The sequence below is a fragment of the Armigeres subalbatus genome, chromosome 3 (assembly GCF_024139115.2).
Source record: "Armigeres subalbatus isolate Guangzhou_Male chromosome 3, GZ_Asu_2, whole genome shotgun sequence".
Taxonomy (NCBI): Eukaryota; Metazoa; Arthropoda; class Insecta; order Diptera; family Culicidae; genus Armigeres; species Armigeres subalbatus.
Window position 1 is genome coordinate 375,424,162 of NC_085141.1, and position 27,981 is coordinate 375,452,142.

Here is a 27,981-nt window from a genome sequence, read left to right on the forward strand (position 1 = left end):
TTATAATGTCTATTCCTATACAAACGTGCTTTTATTATATACGATTCTCTTTGTTATTCATGATCATAACAATTGTACATAAAATACACTTATACTAACATGACAATATACGTTTCGGATATGGCATTTTGTTTTAAATTCTTCAATTCACAACTTCACTGTCTTATCTTCAACCGCAAATGCAAACCATTCTGCCCAAACAACGGTGCGAACCCCTTCGGAAACTGTATTGGTACCTGAGTTTTCTCGTTCCGTTCAACACTAAAGTTTAGCAGCAGTGCGTAAACGAGGGCCTTCATCTCCATCAGGGCAAATCGCGACCCGATACAATTCCTGGGCCCCGCGCCAAATGGCAAGTACATTGTCATGTCGATACTGGCCCTGCGCTCTTCGCTAAAACGCTCCGGATCGAACTTGTCCGGTTCGGGGTAGTACTTTGGATCCCGGTGGATACCATAGCTTGGAATCATCACACAAGTTCCCGCATCGATGGTGAATTTTAATCCTTCGCCGTCATCGAGCACGTAGTCTCGAACACATTTCCGATCGGTAGCTGGCCCAGACCACAGCCGGAGAACTTCCGACGTCACCATGTCCAGGTACTTCATTTGCTGTAACGTGTCGTACGTGAGTGGAGTTCCCTGCAATTGTTCATGCGTGTTCGCTATTTCCTCGAACAATTTCTGTTGAACGTCTGGGTTGGCGACCAGTTCGTAGAACACGAGTGTCATTTGCGTTGAAATGGCTTCGAACCCAGCAATGAAGAAAATAAAGCACTGCGCGACAAGCTCCATTTCAGTCATTTCTTTTGCCTCAACCTTGCCGACATCGGATTCTTCGACCGTAGCAAATCCTGCGCTTGCATCTGCCGACTCCTTTTGATGTCTCAGAACTCCCTTCCGGGCCTGCATCAACAGATGGATCATGTCCGGTCGTACTATGCCATGTGCATCCCGAGTTTTAATCGTGTCTCTAATAATCTCCGTGAAATATTTTATTTGTTCACCATCAAACAAATCCACCTGCAGTTTTTTCATCAACTTTGGAAACAGAGTGTACATAATAATCTTCACGAAAAACGACGCTTTACCAAAGTCCAACATTTTCTTGCCCATCATGTAGAAATCGTTTTCGCGATTCGCCAACGACTCCACTTCCAGGCCATAGGCACAGGTCGCAATGATATCGGAGCATATTCTGGAGCAGAATTCTTTCATCTCATAATCCACAAACCCTTTCTCACTAGCTTGTCCCCTCAAAATGTTCACCATCCGGTCACTGTAGGTGACTATCAGTTCAAACATGGCTCGCATCTTGCTGCCGGTAAACGCTGGACTTAGTGTCGCCCGCATGTCTCTCCACTTCTGTCCCGTCAACATCAGCAGCGTTTTCGTGATTAAAACTTTGTCCGTTTCGGGTGTATCATCGTCAAACACCGAGCGCCGATCGACGAAGTAGTCGAAATCCTTGATCAGCACCTTCTTGATTAGTTCCGGATCGCGCAGCATGATAAACCGAGTGGTCATATCATAGAAGCCGAGGGCCCTGCAAATGAATAAAATTGATTAGTGAGGGATAAAGCTCTATGATGTGATCTTACTTGGCGTTTGGAAACTGGTTGTATATCCCTTGTATGTGTTCGAAAAAGGTACATTTCTTCATCAACAAGGGAAGACTGTTCCCAAAAATTGGGACGGGCGTCATCGATGGAATCGGTTTGTCGCGGAAGTAGCCATAGTGGGTGGACACCCGTCGGTAAATGATGATCATAATCGCCAAAACGATTGGCAATAGATAGTATGGGTTGATGAAATCCAGCATCATAATCGAGGAATTCTTCAAAGATAACAATGTACGATCGTTATTAGGCGGAGTAAACTGTAGAGGTCACAGTGTCAATCATGATCGTAACACTCAATTGTCTCGGTCGTAACCGCTAGCAATTTGAATGTGTCATCATTGATGAAATTGACGACCCACGGTTCACGCCCGCTATCCATACTAATAATTAGATGTGTCGGAGATGGATTGCCGACATAGACTGCTACTGCTGTTGACTTTTTTTTAGCTACAACGGTAATCGTAGTATGCTTTGAAGAAAAATTCCCGTCCAACCACTTCACTTCAAGTATCGCAGATGACTGACTGTCGTATGTAATGCGATTCGAATAATCCAACAATATTTCTACTACGCATTCACTGACCCACCACACATACAGCAGTTATCTGCGGGCTGTGGCTCCACGCATTCAGAGTGGCGCTTGCAAACATAGCAATTACCGGCGTCCGGTTTGTTTTGTTTGGTACCGCGATGAACGTTCGCCACAAATAACGTCACCATGGAGACGACGGCGCGACGATGTCAGTAATTACGATCACCCACCTACTCGAATTGGTGGAAATCAACCAAAGTAGGTAGGTTAGTTAGTTAATCAGTCTTATTATGTGAGTTTTATCTGCGGGCTTGGTAGTCATATGGCTACTGCTTCTGCCTCATACGCAGGAGGTCGTGGGTTCAATCCCAGGTCCGTTCCATTCTCATACTTTGTATCTTTCTCTATATTTCTCATGTTCTAGCAACCGCTAGAACTGGAAATGGACTTCCATACCGTTTCCATTACTATTCCTATACCTTCAACTTGAGTATTCTAACAGTAATCTGCTAGAATTGGAAATGAACTATAGAGCTTTATAGAAATTCCATCAGTTGCTTTTTCCTATCTATCACATTGGCAACTCGTTAACCAAGACGGACCTCTGCCTCTCGAACCTAACCCAAAAATTCCAACAAATTCCGCATGAACTCGTGGCAAGTGCAGAGGTATATTCGGCTTGCAGTGGGCGAGTGATTGCATCATCATTTCCTCCCCCTTCCCTACATTGACTTGCATTCTGACGTGGCAGGCGCCAGTATGACTTAACAAATGAGATCACCAGTACTTGTACATTGAAGATGTGTGCTAGTCCCAAGCAAACATCTGTTGGTTCCCTGTACAAGAACAGCTGATCTGGTCATAATGGAGTAGCAACTACGGAGCAGTCAATCAAGCTCAAGCTCAAGCTCAGTTTTATTATGTGAGTTTTATCCATTGAACGACGTTTGCGGCTCAACCCATTGGTGGTACATAATTCACCAAAAGAAAATAATTAAAGGTTGTACATATTATAAATTTGAATGACAAACATTCGTTTGTAAATAGAATTCAACAAACGGAAAAAAATATAATTATAGCTTAATTGATAGAAAACGTAAAAAATATATAAAATGAATAATGTACAAACGTTGACTTTTTACTAGACTGGTTCTGGAGAGAAAAAATCGTGCAATTTTTGAGAAATTTTGCTTTCTTGCCTCAGATTCTACATCTAGAACAGTGAGCTGTTGGATTAGAAAACAGAACAATACAGGGATTGGGCGTTTTTCGAAAAATTTGCAATGAATTAGGCTAAGAACGAGCGTTAGATAGTCGTCTATAGAAAAAAACAAACGTCAAGGAAAACAGCTGATTTGATAATTTTTGAAATAGTGGCAACCACATGTTGGAATGAGACGGAATTCTTTGATAGCACAGGACAGACAATTTCCAAACCGAAAATTGCCTAGGCCGGCACCGGGAATCTTTGCTTTATAGCCGCGCATCGTACCGAACGGCTAAGGAGGGCCCCCGGTAACAGATGCCACAATTGGCGGAATCCTTTGCTTCTTCGCATGAATCGAATCACCTGGGCTAGAGGAAGATTCGGTACGCTCAATTTCGCCATGAATCAAATCGAACGGATTGCTCATTTCAATAGGTGTTAGAGTTAAAGATAGAAGGAATATCTGAAGTACTCAGCTTCTTTCTATTTTTTCCGCGCTTGTTTCTTGGAAGGAAGTGGAGAATTCAGAGACTCCCTTTTCCTTTTGTTTTTGTTAAAGCTCATTGCTGAGCGTGGAGACGTGACCTTCTAAGAGTTTTTATTTTTCCAGAACGGTGTCCTTGAAGGATTACCACCGCTGGTCGGAATTTTACTTCCGCAAACGGATCCAACGTAAAACGAAGGCACGGGTCCAAGCAAAGATCGTAACGGGATCAGTAGGTACAAATAGCGCTGAGAAGCACAGTTGAAATTAAAATAGCTTCGGGTAGTATTAAAAACTTCCTTCAGCAAACAGTTCAGACAACCGCACAGTGCAAGAATAGGGTAAATCCGGGTGAGATGCCGCACTTCAGAGATCTGGTAGAACGGACTTGATTTATTTCGCCATAAATGTACGTGAGTGTGTGTCTTTTGTGGCGAATACAATAACGTAAGTAGTAACTGCTCATTCTTATCAGTCCAAAAAGTTATATAATGGTTTTACACTTTTATTTATGCGGCAGAGGCCATAAAGTTTCTAACACTATTTTTAAGAAAGGTTTTTCTTACGGTTTTGTGAAAATTCTTACGAATCCACATGTTTGTTTCATTACGCGAATCCTCTAAAAAGCTTGTAGGTTATATTTGTAAGCAATTTACGTTTTGAGTAAAAATTTAGTGATGTGGCATCTATCCCTTACAATGGATATAGACGCCGCAAAAAATCAGGATGATTTGCCGTACTTACCTACTATCATCACATTAATGAGATATTATTTGCCAAATTCACAATGTCAATGTCTGCCCATTGCCAACATCACAATAATGAGAAACAGATCAATTTGCGCCCCAATCATTCGTTTTCGGTTGTTCGCGTACTCTAAAATTCATGAAATTTAAGATTAATATGCTTGCGATTGAATGCGTTTTGAAGCGTAGGACGATCTCGATATCCGCATTCTTTGTTCTGCCTTGCGCGGTCGAAAAGAAAATGATCGTGATTTGGAAGCTTAGAACGATCTCGAGATCCGTATTATGTTGTTCTGCCTTGCGTGGTCGAATAGAAAATGTATTAGTGCGCAATCGAACGCGAAGCGCAGAACGATCCAGAGATCGGAAATATTTTGCTCTGCTTTGTGCGTTTACACTAACCACACATTACACACGGCATTCTGTTTTCCAAAACGAACTTAACTACATTCCCTACCCCCTATATCCAATATTCCAGTGATTTCTCGTGGAAGTATAAATGACTCGTCGGCTTCCATCAAAGCGAGTATCACGTCAACATTTTCCAACCCATTCTTCAATTGACCTGCATTCGTACATGGCCGGCGCTGGTAATGCTTAATTTCTGGTGACCAGTTTTTACACATTGAGGATGATGTTTATCCCAAATATCATCCAAATATCATTTGCCCCCGTAAAGCTATGCCCATTTAGAATCCGGAACTATAAAATCAGCTGTATCTCGGTAACGGATTGACGTACAAATAAGGTTTAATACATCAAAACAAAGGTAATTTACTGTACTTTAAGGAAAAAATATTGATACAAATAATTTCTTCTTGTTTCCAGTGAAAATTCGCACCTTCTTCTTTATTCCTCGCATCAAAAGTTGCACACCTCCGAAGTCAACTTCCTTGGCACATTTGTTCCACATTTTGGTCATCTGAGTCGCGTTCGGAGCTGTTGCCTTCCCTAGAATAAAATTGGTCCCCCTTAGGATACGAAAAGTTAATTGGCAGTTATATCAGTTTTCAACATATTGGATTTTGAAAGAGTTATCTTTCGTATTCATAATGAAATTGATGAAAGACAATAGGCTAGAGATGTGTGCTGGCGTTTGTCGCCATTTTGATCAGTGGCAGCGGCGTCATACGGGCTTGGTGGTCATATGGCTACCGCTTCTGCCTCATACGCAGGAGGTCGTGGGTTCAATCCCCGTTCCATTCTCCTACTATGTATCTTTTCATATATCGAGCTCTATCTGGTAAAATAGCGAATGTCGCAAGAGAGGATTCTCTTCGTCGACTTTTCCTCTTTTAAATAAAAGTGACAAGCAGAGTATTTCATCGCGGTTTATCACCTCAGAATGCAAGTTTTCATTGTTTTCTTTCGTTCTGAGGGGAAAAACCACAACGAAATCATCTGCTTGTCACTTTAATTTAAAAGAGGGGAAGTCGGCGAAGAGAATTCTCTCTTGCGACATTCGCCCTTATTCCAGATAGAGCTTGATATTTCTCATGTTCTAGCAATTGCTAGAACTGGAAATGGGCTTTCATACCATTTCTATCTTCTATCCCTATAACTACAACTTGATTAGTTCTAGCAAGTAGCTGTTAGAATTCGAAATGAGCGAAAAAGTTCGTTTCGGCATCGAATTAGAATACTATTCCACCACCCTTTCATTACTATCACATTGGCTACCCGTTTACCAAGACGAACCTCTGTCATAATAAAACCTAACCTCCAGATTCCAATAAAATTCCGCAGGAACTCGGCTTGCAGTGGGCGAGTGACTGCATCATCAATTCCTTCCCATCCCCCGAATACCGTGAGGACGTGGCCAGCGCCGTTATTACCCTTCCAAAATACTAGAGCTCTCGGACTGTGCACATTGAGGTTGGAGTGCAAATCCCATGCTTCCATCCATTGGTTCCCTGTGCAATTGCGATTTTTCTGGTCGATCACGAAGTAGCAACTACGAAATGTACGGTCATCATGTTCATGCTCATGCATTTTGATCAGCGGCAGCGGCGTCCTTTCCTAAATTTCTAGGGCAATTCTTTAAAATTTCAACGAGCTACTCTTCAGATTTTCTTAGAAAAACACTTCGAAATTATATAACTTTTTTCGCGATTTCCTCGGAAAATTCTACGGTATTTCTTAAAACATTCTAATAATTCTCGGGAATTTTAAAGTGAAGATCACTTAAATGTTCTAATGAAATTCTTCTAAATTTCCTAATTTTTTTTTAGATTTTCACCTGGAAATTTTATGGAATTTCGTCGAGATATTCTTTAACATCTGTTTGTAAAACTCCATGGAAGCATTTTCTAAATTTCCTCGAGAAATTCTACGAAATTTCCTCTGAATTCCTCTGGAAATTCTGCGAAATTTGTAGTATTTTTCATTTTATTTTATTTATTTTATCTTTTATCTATCTATATATATAAAACTCAATGTTTGTATGTATGTTCCAGCATAACTTCTGAACGCATTGACCGATTTCAACCAAATTTGGAACACTCATTCTTTATCTTAAGGAGACGACGATAGGGGGGTTATGGATGTTGTTTGGAAAAGGGGGAGGGTGTGGGGGGAGGGGTATTGCTTAGTAATCGATCAACTTAGTGTACTTTCTGAACCCCTTGGCCGTTCTCAACCAAATTTGGAACACACATTCTTTATCTTAAGGAGACGACGATAAGGGGGTTATGAATGCTGTTCGTAAAAGGGGGAGGGTGTGGGGGTGGTGTATTGCTTAGTCATCGATCAATTCAGTGTACCTTCTGAACCCCTTGGCCGATCTCAACCAAATTTAAAACACACATTCTTTACCTTAAGGAGACGACGATAGGCGGTTATGGATGCTGTTCGGAAAAAGGCGAGGGTGTGGGGGGAGGGGTATTGCTTAGTCATCGATCAACTTAGTGTACTTTCTGAACCCCTTGGCCGTTCTCAACCAAATTTGGAACACACATTCTTTATCTTAAGGAGACGACGATAGGTCGGTTATGGATGCTGTTCGGAAAAGGGGGAGGGTGTGGGGGGAGGGGTATTGCTTAGTAATCGATCAACTCAGTGTACCTTCTGAACCCCGTGGCCGATCTCAACCAAATTTAAAACACACATTCTTTACCTTAAGGAGACGACGATAGGTCGGTTATGGATGCTGTTCGGAAAAGGGGGAGGGTGTGGGGGGAGGGGTATTGCTTAGTAATCGATCAACTCAGTGTACTTTCTGAACCCCTTGGCCGTTCTCAACCAAATTTGGAACACACATTCTTTATCTTAAGGAGACGACGATAGGTCGGTTATGGATGCTGTTCGGAAAAGGTGGGAGGGAGGGGTATTGCTTAGTCATGGATCAACTCAGTGTACCTTCTGAACCCCTTGGCCGATCTCTACCAAATTTAAAACACACATTCTTTACCTTAAGGAGACGACGATAGGTCGGTTATGGATGCTGTTCGGAAAAGGGGGAGGGTGTGGGGGGAGGGGTATTGCTTAGTAATCGATCAACTCAGTGTACTTTCTGAACCCCTTTGGCCGTTCTCAACCAAATTTGGAACACACATTCTTTATCTTAAGGAGACGACGATAGGGGGAGGGTGTGGGGGGAGGTGTATTGCTTAGTCATCGATCAACTCAGTGTACCTTCTGAACCCCTTGGCCGATCTCAACCAAATTTAAAACACACATTCTTTACCTTAAGGAGACGACGATAGGTCGGTTATGGATGCTGTTCGGAAAAGGGGGAGGGTGTGGGGGGAGGTGTATTGCTTAGTCATCGATCAACTCAGTGTACCTTCTGAACCCCGTGGCCGATCTCAACCAAATTTAAAACACACATTCTTTACCTTAAGGAGACGACGATAGGTCGGTTATGGATGCTGTTCGGAAAAGGGGGAGGGTGTGGGGGGAAGGGTATTGCTTAGTCATGGATCAACTCAGTGTACCTTCTGAAGTGTGGGGGGAGGTGTATTGCTTAGTAATCGATCAACTCTGTGTACTTTCTGAACCCCTTGGCCGATCTCTACCCAATTTTGAACACACATTCTTTATCTTAAGGAGACGACGATAGGGGGGGGGTTAGGGATGCTCTTTGGAAAAGGGGTATTGCTAAGTTATCGATCAACTCAGTGTAACTTCTGAACCCATTGGTCGATTTCAACCAAATATGAAACAGACATTCTTTATCTTAAGAAGACGACGATAGGGGGGTTAGGGATGCTCTTTGAAAAAGGAGGAGGGTGAGGGTAGCGGTATTGCTTAGTTATTTATCAACTCAGTTTACCTTCTGAACCCCTTAGCCGATTTCAACCAAATTTGGAACACACATTCTTTATCTTAAGGAGACGACGATAGGGGTTAGGCATGCGCTTTGGAAATAAGAGATGGTATGTGGGGAGGGGTATTGTTTAACAATCGATCAACTCAATATAAGGCTTGAGCCTCATGACCGATTTGAACCAAATTTGTATCAAATATTGTCTGTCCTAAGGAAACAATTTTAGTGGATATTGGTAGGTCCTTTTAAAATGGGGAGGTTGTGAGAGAGGGGTATTGTTTAGTTAGCGATCAATTCAGCATAACTTCTGAACCCATTTACCGATGTCCACCAAATTTGGAACCCACATTCTCTGTCTAAGGAAGACTATATCAGGCTAGGAAGGACTGTCATAGCTGAACGAGAGAGGGCATATTTATTAAACGAACAGTTTAGTATACCTTTCTATCGCATGGGTGAATTCAAACCAAATATTTAAACACGTATTGTTTACCCAAAGGAAAATTATTTTAAAGAGGCTGGGAGGAGTATTTGAAATGTGGGAGAATGTTGGGGTTGGGTATTGTATAGAAAACAACTTAATTTAAAATCCCTCTTATTTAGTTCATCCGAGGTTCTTTGACATTGTACAATGCTCCGAAAACAATTCTTCATAAATAGCAAATCCTCGACAATAAAATTTCCCTAAAAATGACATAACCCTGAATGAAGCAGGCCATTAACATAACACTATTTGGCCTAAGGTCATTTAACATGAAGTGAATTTGGGATAATACTGAACATCATCAGAAAAAAAAAATTCATATAAAGCATGCATTTGCTGGGTATAAAGCAATGATAATTGTTACCCTTCATCGGAATCATAGTTTGCCCAGTGAAAAGCAATGAATAATGTGTTTCCTTCTGGATGGTGGATGTGATTGCTCCTTTAAAAGTAGGCATTTTCTCGGAATAAGGCAATGGTGGGTGTGATCCCTTCTTTAAAAATATGCGTTTGCCCGGAATAAGACTATGGTGGATGTTACCAATTGGTTTGATTATTTTCCGATTGTGAAAAAAAAACTGCAAACCAAACTGGCAACTCCGAGCAAGGCCGGGTACATAAAGCTAGTTGATTTATAAAGGGGCCAGGGGCCAAGTCACCGATGTGCATTTGGAATTCATATCGTCCATGATACACCAGGGACTTAAGGATAAGGCTTCATGATGAAGTAGGAAACTCTAATGATTGTTTAGTGAAAGCCTCTAAAACTGCACTAAAAGGCCAAAGAAGGCCTCAGTTTAGAACCGTTCACCAAGCAATCATCAAAAATTCTCTACTCACAGTTTTAACCACTACATATTCTGAACTTCATTTCGAGAAAACGCCGAATACTATCATTGTGGGCTACGATAGTCCTCGACAGCATCGGAATTGCCTCCAAACAAGATTCGACAGTTCATGAGCTTCAATTTGATGATGGGCTTATGATTGATCTCCACGTCTAAAGCTTGATCCACTTAGTATTTGGCCGCACGAAATTAGACATTTCTTTGCGTTGCGTTGCGTTGCGTTGTAACGGAGTATTTCGTAGATTGCATACTGATAGTTGTCATGTATATTCTTTACCTTTCTTACCCCGATTGCTTATGGATTTCCATTTGGGATTCAATGGAAATCCAATTGGGGGTCCAAAATGATAAAACATGAAAGCTATCATTGCCGGCCACGCCCATCTTCTCCGTTACTAGGAAAGGGAAGGAAATGATGATATGACATCTACTTAACGAGAGGCCAGCGACTCACCGACGCCCTCATAGATGTCAAGGAATTGGATGGTGGGTAGGGTATGTGGTTTAGGAGTATCATTATAAGCAAATGATAGAAAATTTGTGGAAATACGTTGGGAGTGACTTTGCTAAGAAATTTATGTCACTCCATTATCCTTGCCGATGATTTTCCTCGGATGGGGCGAAGGTATTAGCCTTGCCCTGGCTAATAGCCTAGGTTTAAGCGCCTTTGCTCGCTCTCTGAAACGAAAAAAGAGCAAAAAGAAATTAAATTCCCCTTCCCCCCTGATATGATAATGATTTCGATCAACAAATGAATTCTAAGTAGATGCAAAAAGCAAAAATCCCAATGCGTTTTTATAGAGTAAATTTTTGGTGGAAATGGCCATCCTGAATAATATGCTCTACAAATAAATGAAGATTCAAGATTATCAGTCATTGTAAGATATTTTCTGAACGACAACTTTCAAAGCTTTGTCGTGCTGTTTAGATGCTAAAAGTACGCCAGAATGCCTCGTACATTATGAAATCAATTCAGTATAGGAACAGTAGTGTATAATTTTAATTGGGATCAAGTATTGCCTTCACATCTAGATGAAGACTTTTGTTTTGGTAAAAATGGTTATATAGGTTCTGATGCATTGTTGCAAAACTTTGCCTAGCACCGCACATCCAGCCGTAGAAATTGTGTTCGCCCACTGGATGAGTAATACTACTATGTCAGGTACTTAGAACAATAGGGAAAAATCAATCTCGGTATCTATTGCGGCAGAAAGTAAACAAGCGTGAGAGCCTACATTAGCTGAAATTTAATTTCTCTTAGTTATCTACTTAAAATTATCAACAAATTGTCTATCCTACCTAAAAATAGTGTGAATTTGATACCTTATACTATATTATTGCTAAAACCTATAAATAATCGTCGAACAAGAAAAATAGTGCGGCAATTCTGAATCGTAGGTTAGTTCCATGCAGTCCTTAATTATTGCTATAAGCTAAAGTAAACTTACTGTATTAATCCTTATTGTCTAGTTCTATTCTAAATACTGCGGTCCCGTACAAGTTATACTACATAAAGCAAACATAATTCACATCACGACAGCATTTCGATCCCAGATTCTAAACCTAAATACGAAGGAACATACAAAAGGGACACTAAACGTAAGTCTGCTTATATCTATGCTTATATTGCCAAAACTAGAAATGAAACTATAGTAGATTATACATATATACAACTAGAAACATATTATGTACAATGAGTGCTAATCTACCGTATTGGACCCCTTTTCTGGTAGGAAATTTTTAACGTCGTCATCAGTATATGCAATAAATACACGTCGTTCAAATATTTGGAAATTCATCTCTATTTCGTTGCCTTCGCAACAATTTAAAAATTTCGTTTACGATCGGGGGTTCGGTATGTCAAAAAGAGGTGACGGTCAAAGCAAGCGGGGAACTTCTCCAGCGAATAAAGATCATCTGCCGGTAGTTAGCTGCGAAATATGCAGGAAGCCGGATGACAGCCGTATGGTGGCGTGTGATTCCTGTGGACAGTGGTATCACTTCTCGTGTGTTAGTGTAAGTCAAAGTGTACAGGACGAAGATTGGAGCTGCATGAAATGTCTTGAGGCAGAAAAACAACTTCCAGCCGGCACGTCTACACCTATCACCGATTGCGGAACTATACCAAAGTCTGGAACCAGCAAGCCAACGGGTCTGAACGTGGAGAAATATCTGCAGGAGCAATTAGCAATGATGCAAAAGAAGTTCGAGAAGATGATCAAGGAGAAGGATGACCAGCGTGTGAAGGATCTCAAAGATCAACGGGAGCAGTATATTCAGAAACTGAATGCAACAGAGCAACGCTTACAGCAATTGGAGCAGCAGCATCAAACCGCTAGCTTGAACGTGGGTGGTCCGACGGCGAGTTCGTCAAGCAAGCAGCCCACACAAGCTATTGCTGGAGTGGCAGTAAATTCGGCTGACCATAGTCTCCGAATGACGTTCGGCGATTGATTACCCGGGAGTTTAGGTAATAAACAACTACTAGATGTGGCCAGTGGTGGGGCAGCGATGGATAGTACTGTGAACCATCCACTACATTGGCCCCTTGGAGCAGGACCAACTGCTAGTTCTACCAGCATTCCGTTACCTCAAGTGCAGGTTCACGATGCAAGCCAGGGCGATAATTATTTAGCGCAGGAGTTGAAGTTGATGGAAGAGAAACATGCATTAGAGAGACGACAATTGGAAGAACGAAAACAGCTTCTACAGCGGCACACAGCGATTGACAGAGGTGTAACCATAGGGATGAATCCTCAAGCGACCGTGTTCCAGCCAGATGTGAGCAGTGTCTTTGGTGTTCCTTTGCTGAGTCAAAGCCAAGTATCAGCGCGTCAAGCGGTCAACAAAGAACTCCCAACATTTTCCGGAAACCCAGAGGAGTGGCCACTCTTCCTAGCAAGTTACGAGCACTCAACTAGAATTTGTGGATACAGTGAGGAAGAGAACATGCTAAGACTACAACGAAGCCTTAAAGGAAAGGCCTTGGAAGCGGTACGTTGTCGGCTGCTACTGCCTGCTAGTCTGCCTGGAGTACTAGCGACACTCAAGACCCTTTTTGGAAGACCAGAGATCATCGTTCATTCGCTAGTGAACAAAATTCGTGAGATGCCGCCACCGAAAGCAGAGAATCTGCAAACGCTGATCGACTTCGGAGTTGCGGTACAAAACGTTTGTGCCACTATCACCGCTTCAGGCCTAAATGAGTACATGTGCAACGTGGCTCTACTGCAGGAATTGACGGAAAGATTGCCGCCGGCTATCAGGTTGAATTGGGCGTACCACCGGCAGGGGCTAAATAGGGTAACGTTAACAGAATCTGGAGATTGGTTGGGAAGTTGGTTGAAGCTGCGAGCATCGTCACTATTCCATCCATCAGCGCCCCAAAACCAGAGAGACATGGACAGAAGGGGAACAATTACATCAACATCCATACAGAAGGCGATCTTAGTATCGACGTCCTTCGTATGATCGACCGGCTGCTGATCCTAGAAGGTGTCTTATTTGTCGGAATGAATGCAGCGGTCCTGAAAAGTGCCCAAGGTTTCTCGATATGGATGTTGGGTCACGCTGGACAATTGTTAAGGAGCAGAAATTGTGCAAAAAATGTTTGCGCAAGCACTTTGGTGCTTGTCAAGTTAAAACGCCTTGCGGAAGAAACGATTGTACGTTCATGCACAACAAGCTGTTGCACGACGACAAGCGGTATAGCAAGCCTTCCACAATGGAATCAGCGAAACCATTGGTCGAGAATTCGTCGACGCAAAGCTGTAACACGCATTCGAAAATGGCGAGGAGAATTTTATTCCGCTACGTGCCCGTGACGATATACGGTAAAGGGAGACAAGTAACAACCTATGCGTTTCTCGACGACGGTTCTTCAGCAACCCTGATGGAGGACAGTCTGTTGAGAGAATTAGGACTTAAGGGGAAGCCTTACCCATTGTGCCTCGACTGGACCGGCGGCCACCAGCGAGAGGAAAACGAATCCGTAGTGCTGGCTCTGAAGATATCTGGCACGGGTGGGACTAGTGAAATATTTGAGCTCCCAGAAGTCCACACAGTCCGAGATCTTTCTCTGCCTAAGCAATCAGTATCGGTGTCAAAATTAGCTAGCAAATACAGCTTCCTCAATGGATTGCCACTGGAACCGTACGACAATGTCTCTCCCCGAATCCTTATTGGAATGGACAACTGTCGACTGGGCCATGCTTTGAAAAGCATAGAAGGAGGCGAACATGAACCAGTGGTGTCAAGAACTCGTCTTGGATGGATGATTTACGGTCCGTGTGCTATGGAATCTGGAGCGATCAACTCTAACTACAGTGGTCATCATAGCTTTCATATATGCCCGTGCATGAAAGAAGAAGGAATGGACGTAGCCCTAAAGGAGTACTTTTCAATAGAATCCTTGTGAATCAGCGGCACGTATAACACAATGCCATCAAAGGACGAAGAGAGGGCATTGAAGATTCTGGCAACTGAAACACGTCTAATTGGAAACCGCTTCGAGACCGGCCTACTGTGGCGTTTTGATCAGGTCCAGCTGCCTAACAACAAACGAATGGCTTTGAAGCGTTTTGCCTGCCTCCAGAAGCGGATGATGCGGGAACCGGAACTAGCGGCAGCGATGCGTGTGAAGATGATCGAGTATGAAGAAAAGGGGTATATCCGGAGGCTTTCAGAAACGGAGAAGGCGGAGAAGCGTCCCAATGACTGGTTTCTGCCTATCTTCCCTGTCATAAATCCGAACAAACCCGGTAAACTACGGATAGTCTTCGATGCAGCGGCAGAAGTCAACGGTGTCTCGCTTAATTCATTCCTCCTGACCGGGCCTGATCAACTGGTATCGCTTTTAACAGTGCTCTACAAATTCCGTGAATTTCGCATCGCGGTTGTAGGAGACATCAGAGAAATGTTTTTCCAAGTTCGAATGAAAGCACAGGATCAGCGGAGCCAAATGATTCTATGGAACGATGGTAATCCGGAAAACGAGCCTGAAGTATATGTAGTGATAGTAATGACCTTTGGCGCTGCTTGCTCCCCAAGTTGTGCACACTACGTGAAGAATTTAAACGCTGATAGGTTCAAGGATAAGTACCCGCGAGCGGTTGAGTCCATCAAGTACGAACACTATGTCGACGACATGTTGGGAAGTGTAGAGACCGAGGAAGAAGCAGTGAAGCTAGCCAACGAAGTGCGGACCATTCACTCTGAAGGAGACTTCGAGATTCGGAAGTGGTTATCAAACTCCAGGTTGGTCCTCGCAAATCTGCATGATAACAGCACCGCAGAGAAAATTTTAGGGTTTCATGCTGAAATGCCAACGGAAAAGGTGCTGGGGATGTGGTGGAATACAACCACAGATACGTTCACCTTTAAGTTATTACCGAAGCACGATGTCGAACTACTGTCAGGTGTTAGAATGCCCACGAAACGTGAAGTGCTGAGGACGTTGATGGCAATATATGATCCAGTAGGACTCATCGCTAATTTCCTGATCTACTTGAAGATCCTGCTACAAGAAATCTGGCGTGCAGGATGCGGCTGGGATGACGAGATCAGCGGAAAGCTAGCTGAAAGATGGTTGACATGGGTTGAAGTGCTACCTCGCGTCCGTCAAGTCAACATTCCTCGCTGCTACAGAATCGAAACGTCCGCCAATCCGACAAGTAATTTGGAATTGCATATTTTCTGCGACGCCAGTGAGAACGGGATAGCTGCTGTTGCCTATTTCAGGTTCGAAGAAAAAGGAAAGGTTGAATGCTCGCTGGTTGGATCGAAGACACGTGTTTCCCCTCTGAAGTTCCTTTCCATACCTCGCCTTGAGCTTCAGGCTGCTGTGATTGGTTCTCGACTCGCCGATTCCATCGTCAAGTCACATCGATTGAGGATCATGCGTCGCGTTTTCTGGACCGACTCCCGTGATGTTGTCTGCTGGTTGCGATCGGACCACCGACGATATAGCCAATTCGTGGCATTCAGGGTGAGTGAACTACTTGATACATCGAAGGTGAGCGAGTGGAAGTGGCTGTCAACAAAGAAAAATGTAGCAGACGAAGGCACGAAGTGGCAAAGGTTGCCGGACTTTCAACCAAGCAGTCGTTGGTTCCGCGGACCCGATTTTTTGTTGGAGCCCGAAGAGCAGTGGCCCGTAGATAGTGGAAATCAAGGCGTAACCATGGAGGAAATTCGACCCAGCATTCTCCACCACACAGCTGTCGCTCCACTACTAGTAAACTTTGACCGCTTCTCTAAATGGAATCGGTTACTAAGAACGATTGGATATGTTCACCGGTTTATCGACAATCTTTGTAATCGCAAGAAGAAAGTATCAATGCAGCTGGGACCCTTAACACAGGAAGAGCTGAGTCTTGCTGAGAACACAATTTATCGTTTGGTTCAGCACCAGGCTTATCCAGATGAAGTCCAGTTGCTCCGCAACAGTAAACCTGAGTCTCACCCATGGGAGCGCATTCTGCCGAAAACCAGTCCGTTGTACAAGCTGAGCCCAACCATTGATAAGCAGGGTGTCCTCAGAATGCAAGGGCGAATCAATGCGTGCGAATGGGTAGATGAAGGAACCAAAAATCCTATCATACTTCCAAGGCAGAATCACGTAACCAACTTATTGATAGCTAGCTATCATGCAACGTATCGTCATCAAAATAATCAAACAGCATTGAACCAGATCCGGATGAAGTATAACATTCCCCGCCTCCGATCAGAGTTCGACCGTGTTCGCAAGAATTGTCAGCGGTGCAAAATACGACAGACACACCCGCAGCCCCCAGAAATGGGAAATCTACCTCGAGCCCGACTGGCAGCATTTCAGCGACCATTCTCATATACGGGAATTGATTATTTTGGGCCAATGTCCGTACTTGTAGGAAGACGAACGGAAAAAAGGTGGGGTGTCTTGCTGACCTGTATGACAACCAGGGGTGTACACATCGAAGTCGCTCACTCATTGACGACAGATTCGTGCATCCTAGCGCTACGAAGCTTCATTGCCAGAAGGGGGATGCCGCTGGAAATATTAAGTGACCGCGGGACAAACTTCATCGGAGCTTCCCGAGAGTTACGCGAAGCCCTGAAAAAGGTCAACGAAGAAAAGCTCATGGTCGAGTTCGTGAGTCCTAATACGAAGTGGACATTCAATCCACCAGCTTCTCCGCACTTTGGAGGTTGCTGGGAACGCTTGATTCAGTCCGTCAAGAAAACCATGAACGACTTCGATCCTCCCCGCTTGCCATCTGATGAAATCCTACGAACCATGCTTATAGAGATTGAGATGATCCTGAACTCAAGACCGCTCACTGACATACCCCTTGAAAACGACATGGAACCGCCTTTAACACCGAACCATTTTCTGTTGGGTTCTGCTAATGGAAGCAAGCCCCCGATCGCCTTCGACGACAGAGCAATTGTGCTGAAAAGATCGTGGAGGATGGCCCAGCTGTACGCCGACAACTTCTGGAAAAAGTGGGTAGCCGAGTACCTGCCTACTATAACCCGCAGGACAAAATGGTTTCAGCCTGCAAAGCCAATCCAAAAGGGGGATCTAGTACTAGTCGTCGACTGTAACCTCCCGAGAAACTGCTGGCCACGAGGACGTGTGGTTGAAGCGGTTCACGCTAAGGACGGTCAGGTACGTCGAGTGACTGTACAGACAACAAGTGGACTTCTCGAGAGGCCGGCAACAAAAATAGCAGTGTTAGACGTCGGTGCTATTGAGTGAGTACATCGATTCAATGGTCTCGAAGTACTGGGGGGAGAATGTTGCAAAACTTCTTTGTTTAGCACCGCACATCCAGCCGTAGAAATTGTGTTCGCCCACTGGATGAGTAATACTACTATGTCAGGTACTTAGAACAATAGGGAAAAATCAATCTCGGTATCTATTGCGGCAGAAAGTAAACAAGCGTGAGAGCCTACATTAGCTGAAATTTAATTTCTCTTAGTTATCTACTTAAAATTACCAACAAATTGTCTATCCTACCTAAAATAGTGTGAATTTGATACCTTATACTATATTATTGCTAAAACCTATAAATAATCGTCGAACAAGAAAAATAGTGCGGCAATTCTGAATCGTAGGTTAGTTCCATGCAGTCCTTAATTATTGCTATAAGCTAAAGTAAACTTACTGTATTAATCCTTATTGTCTAGTTCTATTCTAAATACTGCGGTCCCGTACAAGTTATACTACATAAAGCAAACATAATTCACATCACGACAGCATTTCGATCCCAGATTCTAAACCTAAATACGAAGGAACATACAAAAGGGACACTAAACGTAAGTCTGCTTATATCTATGCTTATATTGCCAAAACTAGAAATGAAACTATAGTAGATTATACATATATACAACTAGAAACATATTATGTACAATGAGTGCTAATCTACCGTATTGGACCCCTTTTCTGGTAGGAAATTTTTAACGTCGTCATCAGTATATGCAATAAATACACGTCGTTCAAATATTTGGAAATTCATCTCTATTTCGTTGCCTTCGCAACATGCATTCTTTTTCAAGAAGGTTAACAAATTTTAAACAATAATGCTAACCGAATCGTAAATTTTTCTCATTCCGGTGTTTCACAGTCAAAAATTGATAAATCACGCGGGTATCGCACATACTCTCGTGCAGACAATATGTATATCTGGAAAATGTTATTGTTCTTGATATACACTCTATTTTTAGGAGTATTCCTAGAAATCGGGAGAATTGAACCCTCTTTATGAAATTTGGTTTGTAATTAATAGTGAGAAGCACTCTAATTTCTCGACTTGCTGTTCATATTTATGAAAGAAATGTGTTATGAAATTCGGGAAAAACATGCAATCTATGAATTTAGGGAAACTGTTCCTCCTTCCTATGCCATCTACTCAATACATATTGTTCGAGCCAATACTTCATTAAATTTTTCAAATGTACCTAAAATTACACATCTGAGATCAAATTTATTTATTTGTTATATTTTTCGCCTAGTTTTTATATTGCTGACTAATGCGTGTCTCAATATTAAATTGACGACTTATTTAAAATCAGAATGTCCTGAAATTGTGAAGGAATGTATTTTTATCACAATAGCTCATGTTGTATATGTTTGTCTTTGAGCTGTAAACAAAATAGTAGAATTGGCTGAAGTAAAATTATTCAAATTTTGCGTGGCTACTAAAATAATCTCTAGGGGGTCCAAACACCCATACCGGCCAGTGAAGTTAATACAGTTGGCAATCCGAAAAAAGGCACTACATAGTGATCACTTGTCTGGAGGGACTCTACTGATATATGCTAGAACAAAATTTCTTCCGATTGCGGAAAAACAGGGGAAAAGTTTCTCCCCTTCCCCGAAAAAGAATATAGATTTACTAAATAACAAAATTAAAGCGATTTCTTGTTCTTTCGTAATTTTCGACTAATTCTGAATTTCTATAGTTTTAAATTTTTGAAATTTTGCGGAAACAGTTAATACCCACCACAGGGTAAGGGTTTGCGATTCTTTGAAAAAATCTTTTGTTCAGTTAACATGCAAAAACAGCTGTAGGTAACGAAGAGGTTGAATATGTGAATAAATATATAAATAAAAACTGGTACTTAGTTTAGTCCGAGTGATACACAGCAACATCATCTAAAGAAGAAACCTGAAACGCACTCAAGAGTTTCGTTTGTCACTGATCAGCTATGCTGCTACGGGCTTCAGTTGGGTTCGTTGTACAGATAAGATATCACACTTCCAGCGATTATCAGCAGGTCCTAATCAGCAGTGGGCGATCATAACGGGGTAAATATGCTTCATTCACTTTCTCTCCGGCATTTCAGCCTATTTCAGCTAGGTTTTATTCTAGATTTACACTTACACTTTACACTTATTAGTGCTACAATTGAAAAATAACTTTTTTCGGGAAAAAATTTGTCACACGCGAAAAAATGCTTCCGTTCCGTTCAAAGCCTACTCACTTTTTTTTTCGCACGAAATTAGACATTTCTTTGCCAAAAAAGTACTTAAAAAGGTGGTTCAGGTTTTATTATACAGGGAATTTAGTAAACTTTGAAGGAAAAAATATCGAAAAATTATTCATTGGCATTTCGGATAAATTTTCGAACTTTACTCTCACTCTCACTCGCTTTTTTTTGCACAGTAGAACGGTCAACTTAATCTGCCATTTTTTCACACCACTTCTCCATATAAGATGGTTTTCTGATTGTTTTGCACCATTTCTCAAGTTTCCCTATGATAATTGCCTAATATTTTTCGTTGGGACGAAAATTTTGGCATTTTGGTGGGTTGTTATTTTTTTCAATAACGTCATTATCATTCAGTTTATGCCATTCCATTACATCCCGTCTGTAATGGCAGCTTGATAAGTCAGGCCAAAGCAACACCGGACAGTCGTGTGATTGAATGGATGGCAAAAATCGCTTTTGAAGACACTCCTCCTTGTATATTTGCCCATTTATGGTCGCTCCAGTGATGAAAACTTTAGTTTTCTTTCCACAACTGCAGATGCTTTGACATACTATCAATTTGTGAGCAATCTTGCCTGCATAAACATATTTGAAGTTTCCTGGGGAGTTACCTTTCCGTTTGGAAAGGTAAAACTTGTATCCCGGGAATTGATAGTCAATTTTAAAATTAATTTCATCGTCTGTCATAATACATAAATTGTATTTCGTCAGAACTTGCTCGACCAGCTTTCTTGCGCGATGTTTAGAAACCAGGATCTGTTTCAGGGTCCTGTTGGGACGCTTGGGACATCATACGACTTGAAACTTTCGCGCCAACAGATTAAGTGAGCTGTGCTGTAGGCGCAGTGAACCTTTTCGCTAAATCACGCAAGGAAATCCCAAAATGGTTCCGAACTGCTCTGCAGACTTTCACTTGTAGGGAGTGAGTGCTAGTAATGGACCCCTTAACGACGGAAACTTACTTCAAGCGCTTCGCTAGAGTAAGACTCATGTCAAATTGTCATTCTGCAACACTAGATGACAAGCAACAGGTATCAGCATCGCGTTTCGTACATAACACATGGTAAAACAATCATTTTTACTACTCAAATATGTATTTTAAAATTATGTAGCCAGGTTGCCTATTATGGCCACCCCCGGGTCCATAATACGCAACATCGAGTTTGTTTACATACGTATTATGGTCCCCCCATTTGATTTACATGTTCCATTTCCACATGTTCCTGTTGCCTATTATGGACCCCCCCTTCTGTGCTAGTAATGGACCCTCTAGCGCGTTTACATTCATAAGTTAGTTAATATAACTAAATTTCAGTCTCCTAGTGCAAAACAATTGTATGGAACTACTACCCTGATAAGTAAAGCAACTTTATCCTATGGAAGTTTGCAGGAAATTGTAGATGCAAGCGTAAACTCTCGGTTTTTGTTCAGGGGGTCCATTATACGCACGGGGTCCACTACTAGCACTCACTCCCTAGTTTCTGGTCGTATGTTCCACTTCTACGATTGTTTTTATCTACGCGATCTGAGTGTGCAAAATTTGTTCCCATGTCTCGCGTTCCATTTTAGATAACTTTTGAATGTAAGCATCAATACTGATGAAACTTTCACCATAAATTAAACAAACCTTCCGCAACGATGTGATGTATTTTACTTCTCGGTACGGCCACCAGAGGCGCCGGCCAATACTAAGTGGATCGAGCTTTATGTTTCTATTTTCATTCTTTTCGTATCCTCAGTCATAATTATGTTTAATTATGTTATGTTTAGTACGGTGTCATATCGTTTTACAATGTTTAATTCTCCTATCATTTTGTCTGTCTTAGTTATTACATGTTTCCTACATTATTCAGTTTAAATCTATACTAGTTGTATGTAGATTATGTTGCGTATAGCTGTCAATAAATTGTCTCCATTTGTTTATCACTAAAGGTCAGCTTTGCTTAGACGAAAAACCTAGTTAAAACGTTAAGCGAAGATGAAGAAATGGTCCCTAAGTTGTCTAATTGTCCTAAAGCCTTAAAAGCAAGCGTAACTATAATTGTGTGGGTCGTGGTCAGAGCTATAGATTCACTTTTCGGCGGCAAAGTAAGGCTTCATCACCGCTATTCCTTATCTATTAGTAAAAATTATCGAGAATAATTTGATTCGTTATAATTTGCGGTATTTTTAATTATGGTTCTTCAAAGTAAGCCATAACAAAATAAAAACCCAAATTTATCCCCCAGTGGTGATTATGCCTTTCTCGATTCAATGTGTTGAATTCGAATTAGTATGGTAAATGCAACGTAAATTGCCTACATTTAGGCGGTTAATAGCTTTGATGCGATTATATCACGCTGCTTAAAAATAACTCAACTATGAGAGTAATGGATTGCGTCACGGCTAAATTGATTAATGATTTAAAATGTGCATGTACACAGCGTATTTGATAAAAGAAAAATAGAAATTTTATTCAAACCGCATGAGATATTAGCAAACAAAAACAATAGTGTCCAACTAGGAAAGTTTATCCGTCGAATGATACTAGTTGCACTCGAATCGGTCAAGTCCTTCTATATGAAACGTGTTTAACAATAAAAATTCCAGGGCTACACACACACACACACACACACAGTCAGACATGTGCTCAGTTTCTCGAGCTGAGTCGATTGGTATATAACACTATGGGTCTCCGAGCCTTCTATCAAAATTTAGCTTTTGGAGTGAAATTATAGCCTTCTGGTACAACTTTGTTGTACGAGAAAGGCAAAAAGGCGCCACGTTCCTAGTTCTGATAAAACTTCTACTCAGTGAATCCAACAGTCAACGACTCATCATAATCAGGGAACGCTTCAGAAAAGTATTGCAGAAACGAAGAGATCTACCACCATTATCACTGAGGGATGAGGTCTGCCTGACTGCACTACCATTCATGGCTCCAAGATTCGACGTCCGTTCACATCCGAAAGATCAGTACGTCAATGCCAGATTATGACGACGGCATTAAACAAAAATAGTCAACATCTTTAAGTGAATCCAGCACACTACTTCCGACGTTGGGTTAATTGCCTGTATCTCGAGAAAAATTCAAAAATCCACAAGTCTACTAACTTTTATCCGGATAGACAATACAACGATCGTTCGTTTATTGGAGCACAGCCTCAAACCAACTAGCAAATATCGGGTTTTGACCCAATTAAAAAGTGCCCCTAAGAAACCCTGAGTAGCGAATGTTCCCTGTAAAAAATCAGCATCAGCATGGATGAACTACAGAAGCGATTATCAAAACGAACTATGGAAAAAATTAAAGAAATACGGATCCGTTATGCCTTACAGCACATGAGCCTGGTGAATGAGAACTATTTACTTGGCTTGAATTGAATTTCAAATTGATTCATTCGTTAAAATAAGAGTGGTAAGATATTCAAGAGTTTTTGAAAAGAAGCTCAAAATAACGAAAATAGATGAAGGGGCCAAAGGGGCTAGGCATCGAGGCTAGTTACGACAATGGTTTCATCCAATTCAACAAATAACACCTTTTCAATTCGTTTATGATATCCATTATCATTTGTTTTACAGAAGTTACTAATGTGACTTTTTTTTTATATTTTTTTAATTTTTATCCCTAACCTTTCCTACAATATCGTTGCCTTTTACAGCCCTTTTACGATGGATATCATCTTTTTCGGAGACCTTTCGGGTGGAAAAGCAGGCCCTTGATTGACCCACACATTTTTTTAATGCTCCAATAGACAAAAAATAAACAAATTATTTTCTGTCGCAAAATGCTGCATGTACCGACAGAGCTCCCTTCATGATTCATTGCCGCGTGTATCCAAAATTAAATTCTCCAAATAGCGGATAAAAATACGCCTCAAAATTTGCGACCAGTCGCGTGCATGGCAAACTACGATCTCTATCCTGTTAGTCGCCTTTGCTAATTGGAATAATTTATTAGGTAGTTATTCAATTAGCAGCAAGTCTCTGTTTGATTGTTATGAACGTGATATATTAATAAACATGTTTTGCTGTGCCAATATTTGAAAGACATATTATTTTCTAATTTAAACGAACAATCAAAAAAGAGGCTAAAATATTAAAAAATGAAAGCGGAATAAAAACGGAGTTGATTCTAGAAAACTGGTACTTCAATGGATTCCAAACAAATTTGAAGCTATTAAAGAAATTGTGTTAGATGGGAGGAAGAGGTGGAAATAAATGAAGTTTTTTTTATGCTTCAAATATTCCTGCAAATGTTTTTTAATTCTTGTATCGATGTCCACATAGAGTTTAGAACATGATGAATGTAAGTAATATGTGGAGAACCAAAAATCGTATTTGAAACCTGGCTTACGCATAAATGGGCTCTTTAAACATTTCGTCAATTTTATCGAATCATCCGTTGAAGCAATCTGAAGCCATATAGCTTTTGATTGTCCTTCCATGACCACCAAATAGATCGAATGATGGATAATTCAAGGAGTTTGTCATAAATAGCTGATTTTTTGAGAGCAAAATCATGGGAATAATTGCGTATTGACCATTTGCAGCCGGCAAGTGTTCCTTTAAAACGCGACAGAAAGATCACTGAAAAGCTGATCACTGATAAACAAAATGTAGTCCTTTGGAACGAATTTCTAGAACTGTTCGCTAATTCGACTAATCCGAACCGAAATCTTGGGAGGAGTACCGAGTGAAATAGTGATCATTATATTGATTTGCCTTACGATTTGCTGTAAGGAGAGGTAAAGGAATTATCTCGTCCCACATTGGTGATTTGGATATTCGTGAAAAAAAGGATTGTGGAAGGTCGATTATAATGTCTATTCCTATACAAACGTGTGTATTGCTTTTATTATATACGATTCTCTTTGTTAAATTCATTATCATAACAATTTTACATAAAATACACTTATACTAACATGACAATATACGTTTCGGACATGGCATTTTGTTTTAAATTCTTTAATATATGTAGATCTTCATCACACAACTTCACTGTCTAACCTTCAACCGCAAATGCAAACCATTCTGCCCAAACAACGGTGCGAACCCCTTCGGAAACTGTATTGGCACCTGAGTTTTCTCGTTCCGTTCAACACTAAAGTTTAGCAGCAGTGCGTAAACGAGGGCCTTCATCTCCATTAGGGCAAATCGCGACCCGATACAATTCCTAGGCCCCGCGCCAAATGGCAAGTACATTGTCATGTCGATACTGGCTCTGCGCTCTTCGCTAAAACGCTCCGGATCGAACTTGTCCGGTTCGGGGTAGTACTTTGGATCCCGGTGGATACCATAGCTTGGAATCATCACGCAAGTTCCCGCATCGATGGTGAATTTTAATCCTTCGCCGTCATCGAGCACGTAGTCTCGAACACATTTCCGATCGGTAGCTGGCCCAGACCATAACCGGAGAACTTCTGAAGTCACCATATCCAGGTACTTCATCTGTTGTAACGTATCGTACGTGAGTGGAGTTCCCTGCAATTGGTCATGCGTATTCGCTATTTCCTCGTACAATTTCTTTTGAACGTCCGGGTTGGCGGCCAGTTCGTAGAACACGAGTGTCATTTGCGTTGAAATGGCTTCGAACCCAGCAATGAAGAAGATAAAGCACTGCGCGACAAGCTCCATTTCAGTCATTTCTTTTGCCTCAACCTTGCCGACATCGGATTCTTCGACCGTAGCAAATCCTGCGCTTGCATCTGCCGACTCCTTTTGATGTCTCAGAACTCCCTTCCGGGCCTGCATCAACAGATGGATCATGTCCGGTCGTACTATTCCATGTGCATCTCGAGTTTTAATCGTGTCTTTAATAATCTCAGTAAAATATTTTATTTGTTCACCATCAAACAAATCCACCTGCAGTTTTTTCATCAACTTTGGAAATAGAGTGTACAAAATAAATTTCACGAAAAATGATGCTTTACCGAAGTTTATCATCTTCTTCCCCATCATGTAGAAATCGTTTTCGCGATTCGCCAACGACTCCACTTCCAAGCCATAGGCACAGGTCGCAATGATATCGGAGCATATTCTGGAGCAGAATTCTTTCATCTCATAATCCACAAACCCTTTCTCACTAGCTTGTCCCCTCAAAATGTTCACCATCCGGTCACTGTAGGTGACTATCAGTTCAAACATGGCTCGCATCTTGCTGCCGGTAAACGCTGGACTTAGTGTCGCCCGCATGTCTCTCCACTTCTGTCCCGTCAACATCAGCAGCGTTTTCGTGATTAAAACGTTGTCCTTTTCGGTTGCATCCTCGGCAAACACCGTTCGCCGATCGACGAAGTAGTCGAAATCCTTGATCAGCACCTTCTTGATCAGCTCCGCATCGCGCAGCATGATAAACCGAGTGGTCATATCGTAGAAGCCGAGCGCCCTGCAAATGGATAAAATTGATTAGTGGGGGAATAAAGCTTTCTGATGTGATCTCACTTGGCGTTCGGGAACTGGTTGTATATCCCTTGTATGTGTTCGAAAAAGGTGCATTTCTTCATCAACAAGGGAAGATTGCTCCCAAAAATTGGGACGGGCGTCATCGATGGAATCGGTTTGTCGCGGAAGTAGCCATAGTGGGTGGACACCCGTCGGTAAATGATGATCATAATAGCCAACACAATTGGCAATAGATAGTAAGGGTTGATGAAATCCAGCATCATAATCAAGGAATTCTTCAAAGATAACAATGTACGATCGTTATTAGGCGGAGTAAACTGTAGAGGTCACAGTGTCAATCATGATCGTAACACTCAATTGTCTCGGTCGTAACCGCTAGCAATTTGAATGATGACAATCGTTGATGAAATTGACGACCCACGGTTCACGCCCGCTATCCATACTAATAATTAGATGTGTCGGAGATGGATTGCCGGCATAGACTGCTACTGCTGTCGACTTTTTTTCAGCTTCAACGGTAATCGTAGTATGCTTTGAAGAAAAATCCCCGTCCAACCACTTCACTTCAAGTATCGCAGATGACTGACTGTCGTATGTAATGCGATTCGAATAATCCAACAATATTTCTACTACGCATTCACTGACCCATCACACATACAGCAGATATCTGCGGGCTGTGACTTCACGCATTCAGAGTGGCGCTTGCAAACATAGCAATCACCGGCGTCCGGTTTGTTTTTGTTTGCAGCGCTATGAAGTTCGCCACAAATAACATCACCATGGAGACGACGGCGCGACGATGTCAGTAATTACGATCACCACCTCTTGAATGGGTGGAAATCCCAATACATATTTACCTAATTACAAAGTTAGTTAATGACGCTGTTGATCAATTTTGTCCATTCAACGCCTGCTGCGCCCACCCTTGTTGATTAATATGGGACAGAACGAATTTCAAAAATTAAAATTTATAGACAGAGCCGTAGCGAGGGTCTTTAGCGCCCTAGCTGGCCATAAACTGTAATGCTTATTATATTTATTTCCTCAGACTAAGGCCGGAGTGGCCTGTGCAGTGCATAAAAGTCTCCCATTCGGCTTGGTCCATGATTGCACGTCGCCCACCACGCAGTCTACGGTGGATCAGCAAATCGTCCTGCACCTGATCGATCAACCTTCGTCGCTGCGCACGTCGCCTTCTTGTTCCCGTCGGTTCGTCCGATATTCTGGCTACGTGCCGCCCGCAGTCGTCCAATTTTCGCGGTGTGAACAATGGATGGTTCTCCCAACAGCTGATGCAACTCGTGGTTTTTTTGCCTCTTCCACGTACCGTCCGCCATCTGCACCCCACCATAGATTTCCTTCGAAAACTCCCAGTGCGCGTTGGTTCTCCACGAGCATCGTCCAGTCTCTGTCCGTAGAGAAATACCGGT

At 41.9% G+C, this 27,981-nt stretch overlaps 2 protein-coding genes across 12 annotated transcripts in view; one reads left to right on the top strand and one right to left on the bottom strand.

Moving 5' to 3' along the window:
• On the bottom strand, positions 1-27,145 carry LOC134226545 (probable cytochrome P450 9f2). 7 transcript variants are annotated; one of them, XM_062707390.1, is made up of 3 exons: positions 26,973-27,143; positions 1,601-1,836; positions 1-1,545 (listed from the first exon to the last, which is right to left on the bottom strand). In XM_062707390.1, exons 2-3 carry the CDS (start codon positions 1,822-1,824, stop codon positions 156-158), a joined length of 1,614 nt encoding a protein of 537 aa, XP_062563374.1. In that variant the 5' UTR covers positions 1,825-1,836; positions 26,973-27,143; the 3' UTR covers positions 1-155. The 7 variants fall into 7 exon arrangements, with proteins under 7 accessions (XP_062563374.1, XP_062563373.1, XP_062563371.1 ...); XM_062707389.1 differs by having other exon boundaries at positions 26,995-27,139; XM_062707387.1 differs by lacking the exon at positions 26,973-27,143 and adding an exon at positions 2,003-2,153.
• The window catches only part of LOC134226558 (sodium-dependent transporter bedraggled-like), an 822,794-nt gene that overhangs the window by 234,387 nt on the left and 560,426 nt on the right, over positions 1-27,981 (top strand). The window lies entirely within an intron of this gene.

What these genes read in the sequence shown, in the direction of transcription:
- LOC134226545 (XM_062707390.1), bottom strand. Translation starts at nt 1,824, where the DNA reads ATGATGCTGGATTTCATCAACCCATACTATCTATTGCCAATCGTTTTG. An exon ending in AACCAGTTTCCAAACGCCAA is followed by an intron (nt 1,546 to 1,600) that starts GTAAGATCACAT and finishes ATTCATTTGCAG; the next exon opens with GGCCCTCGGCTTCTATGATA.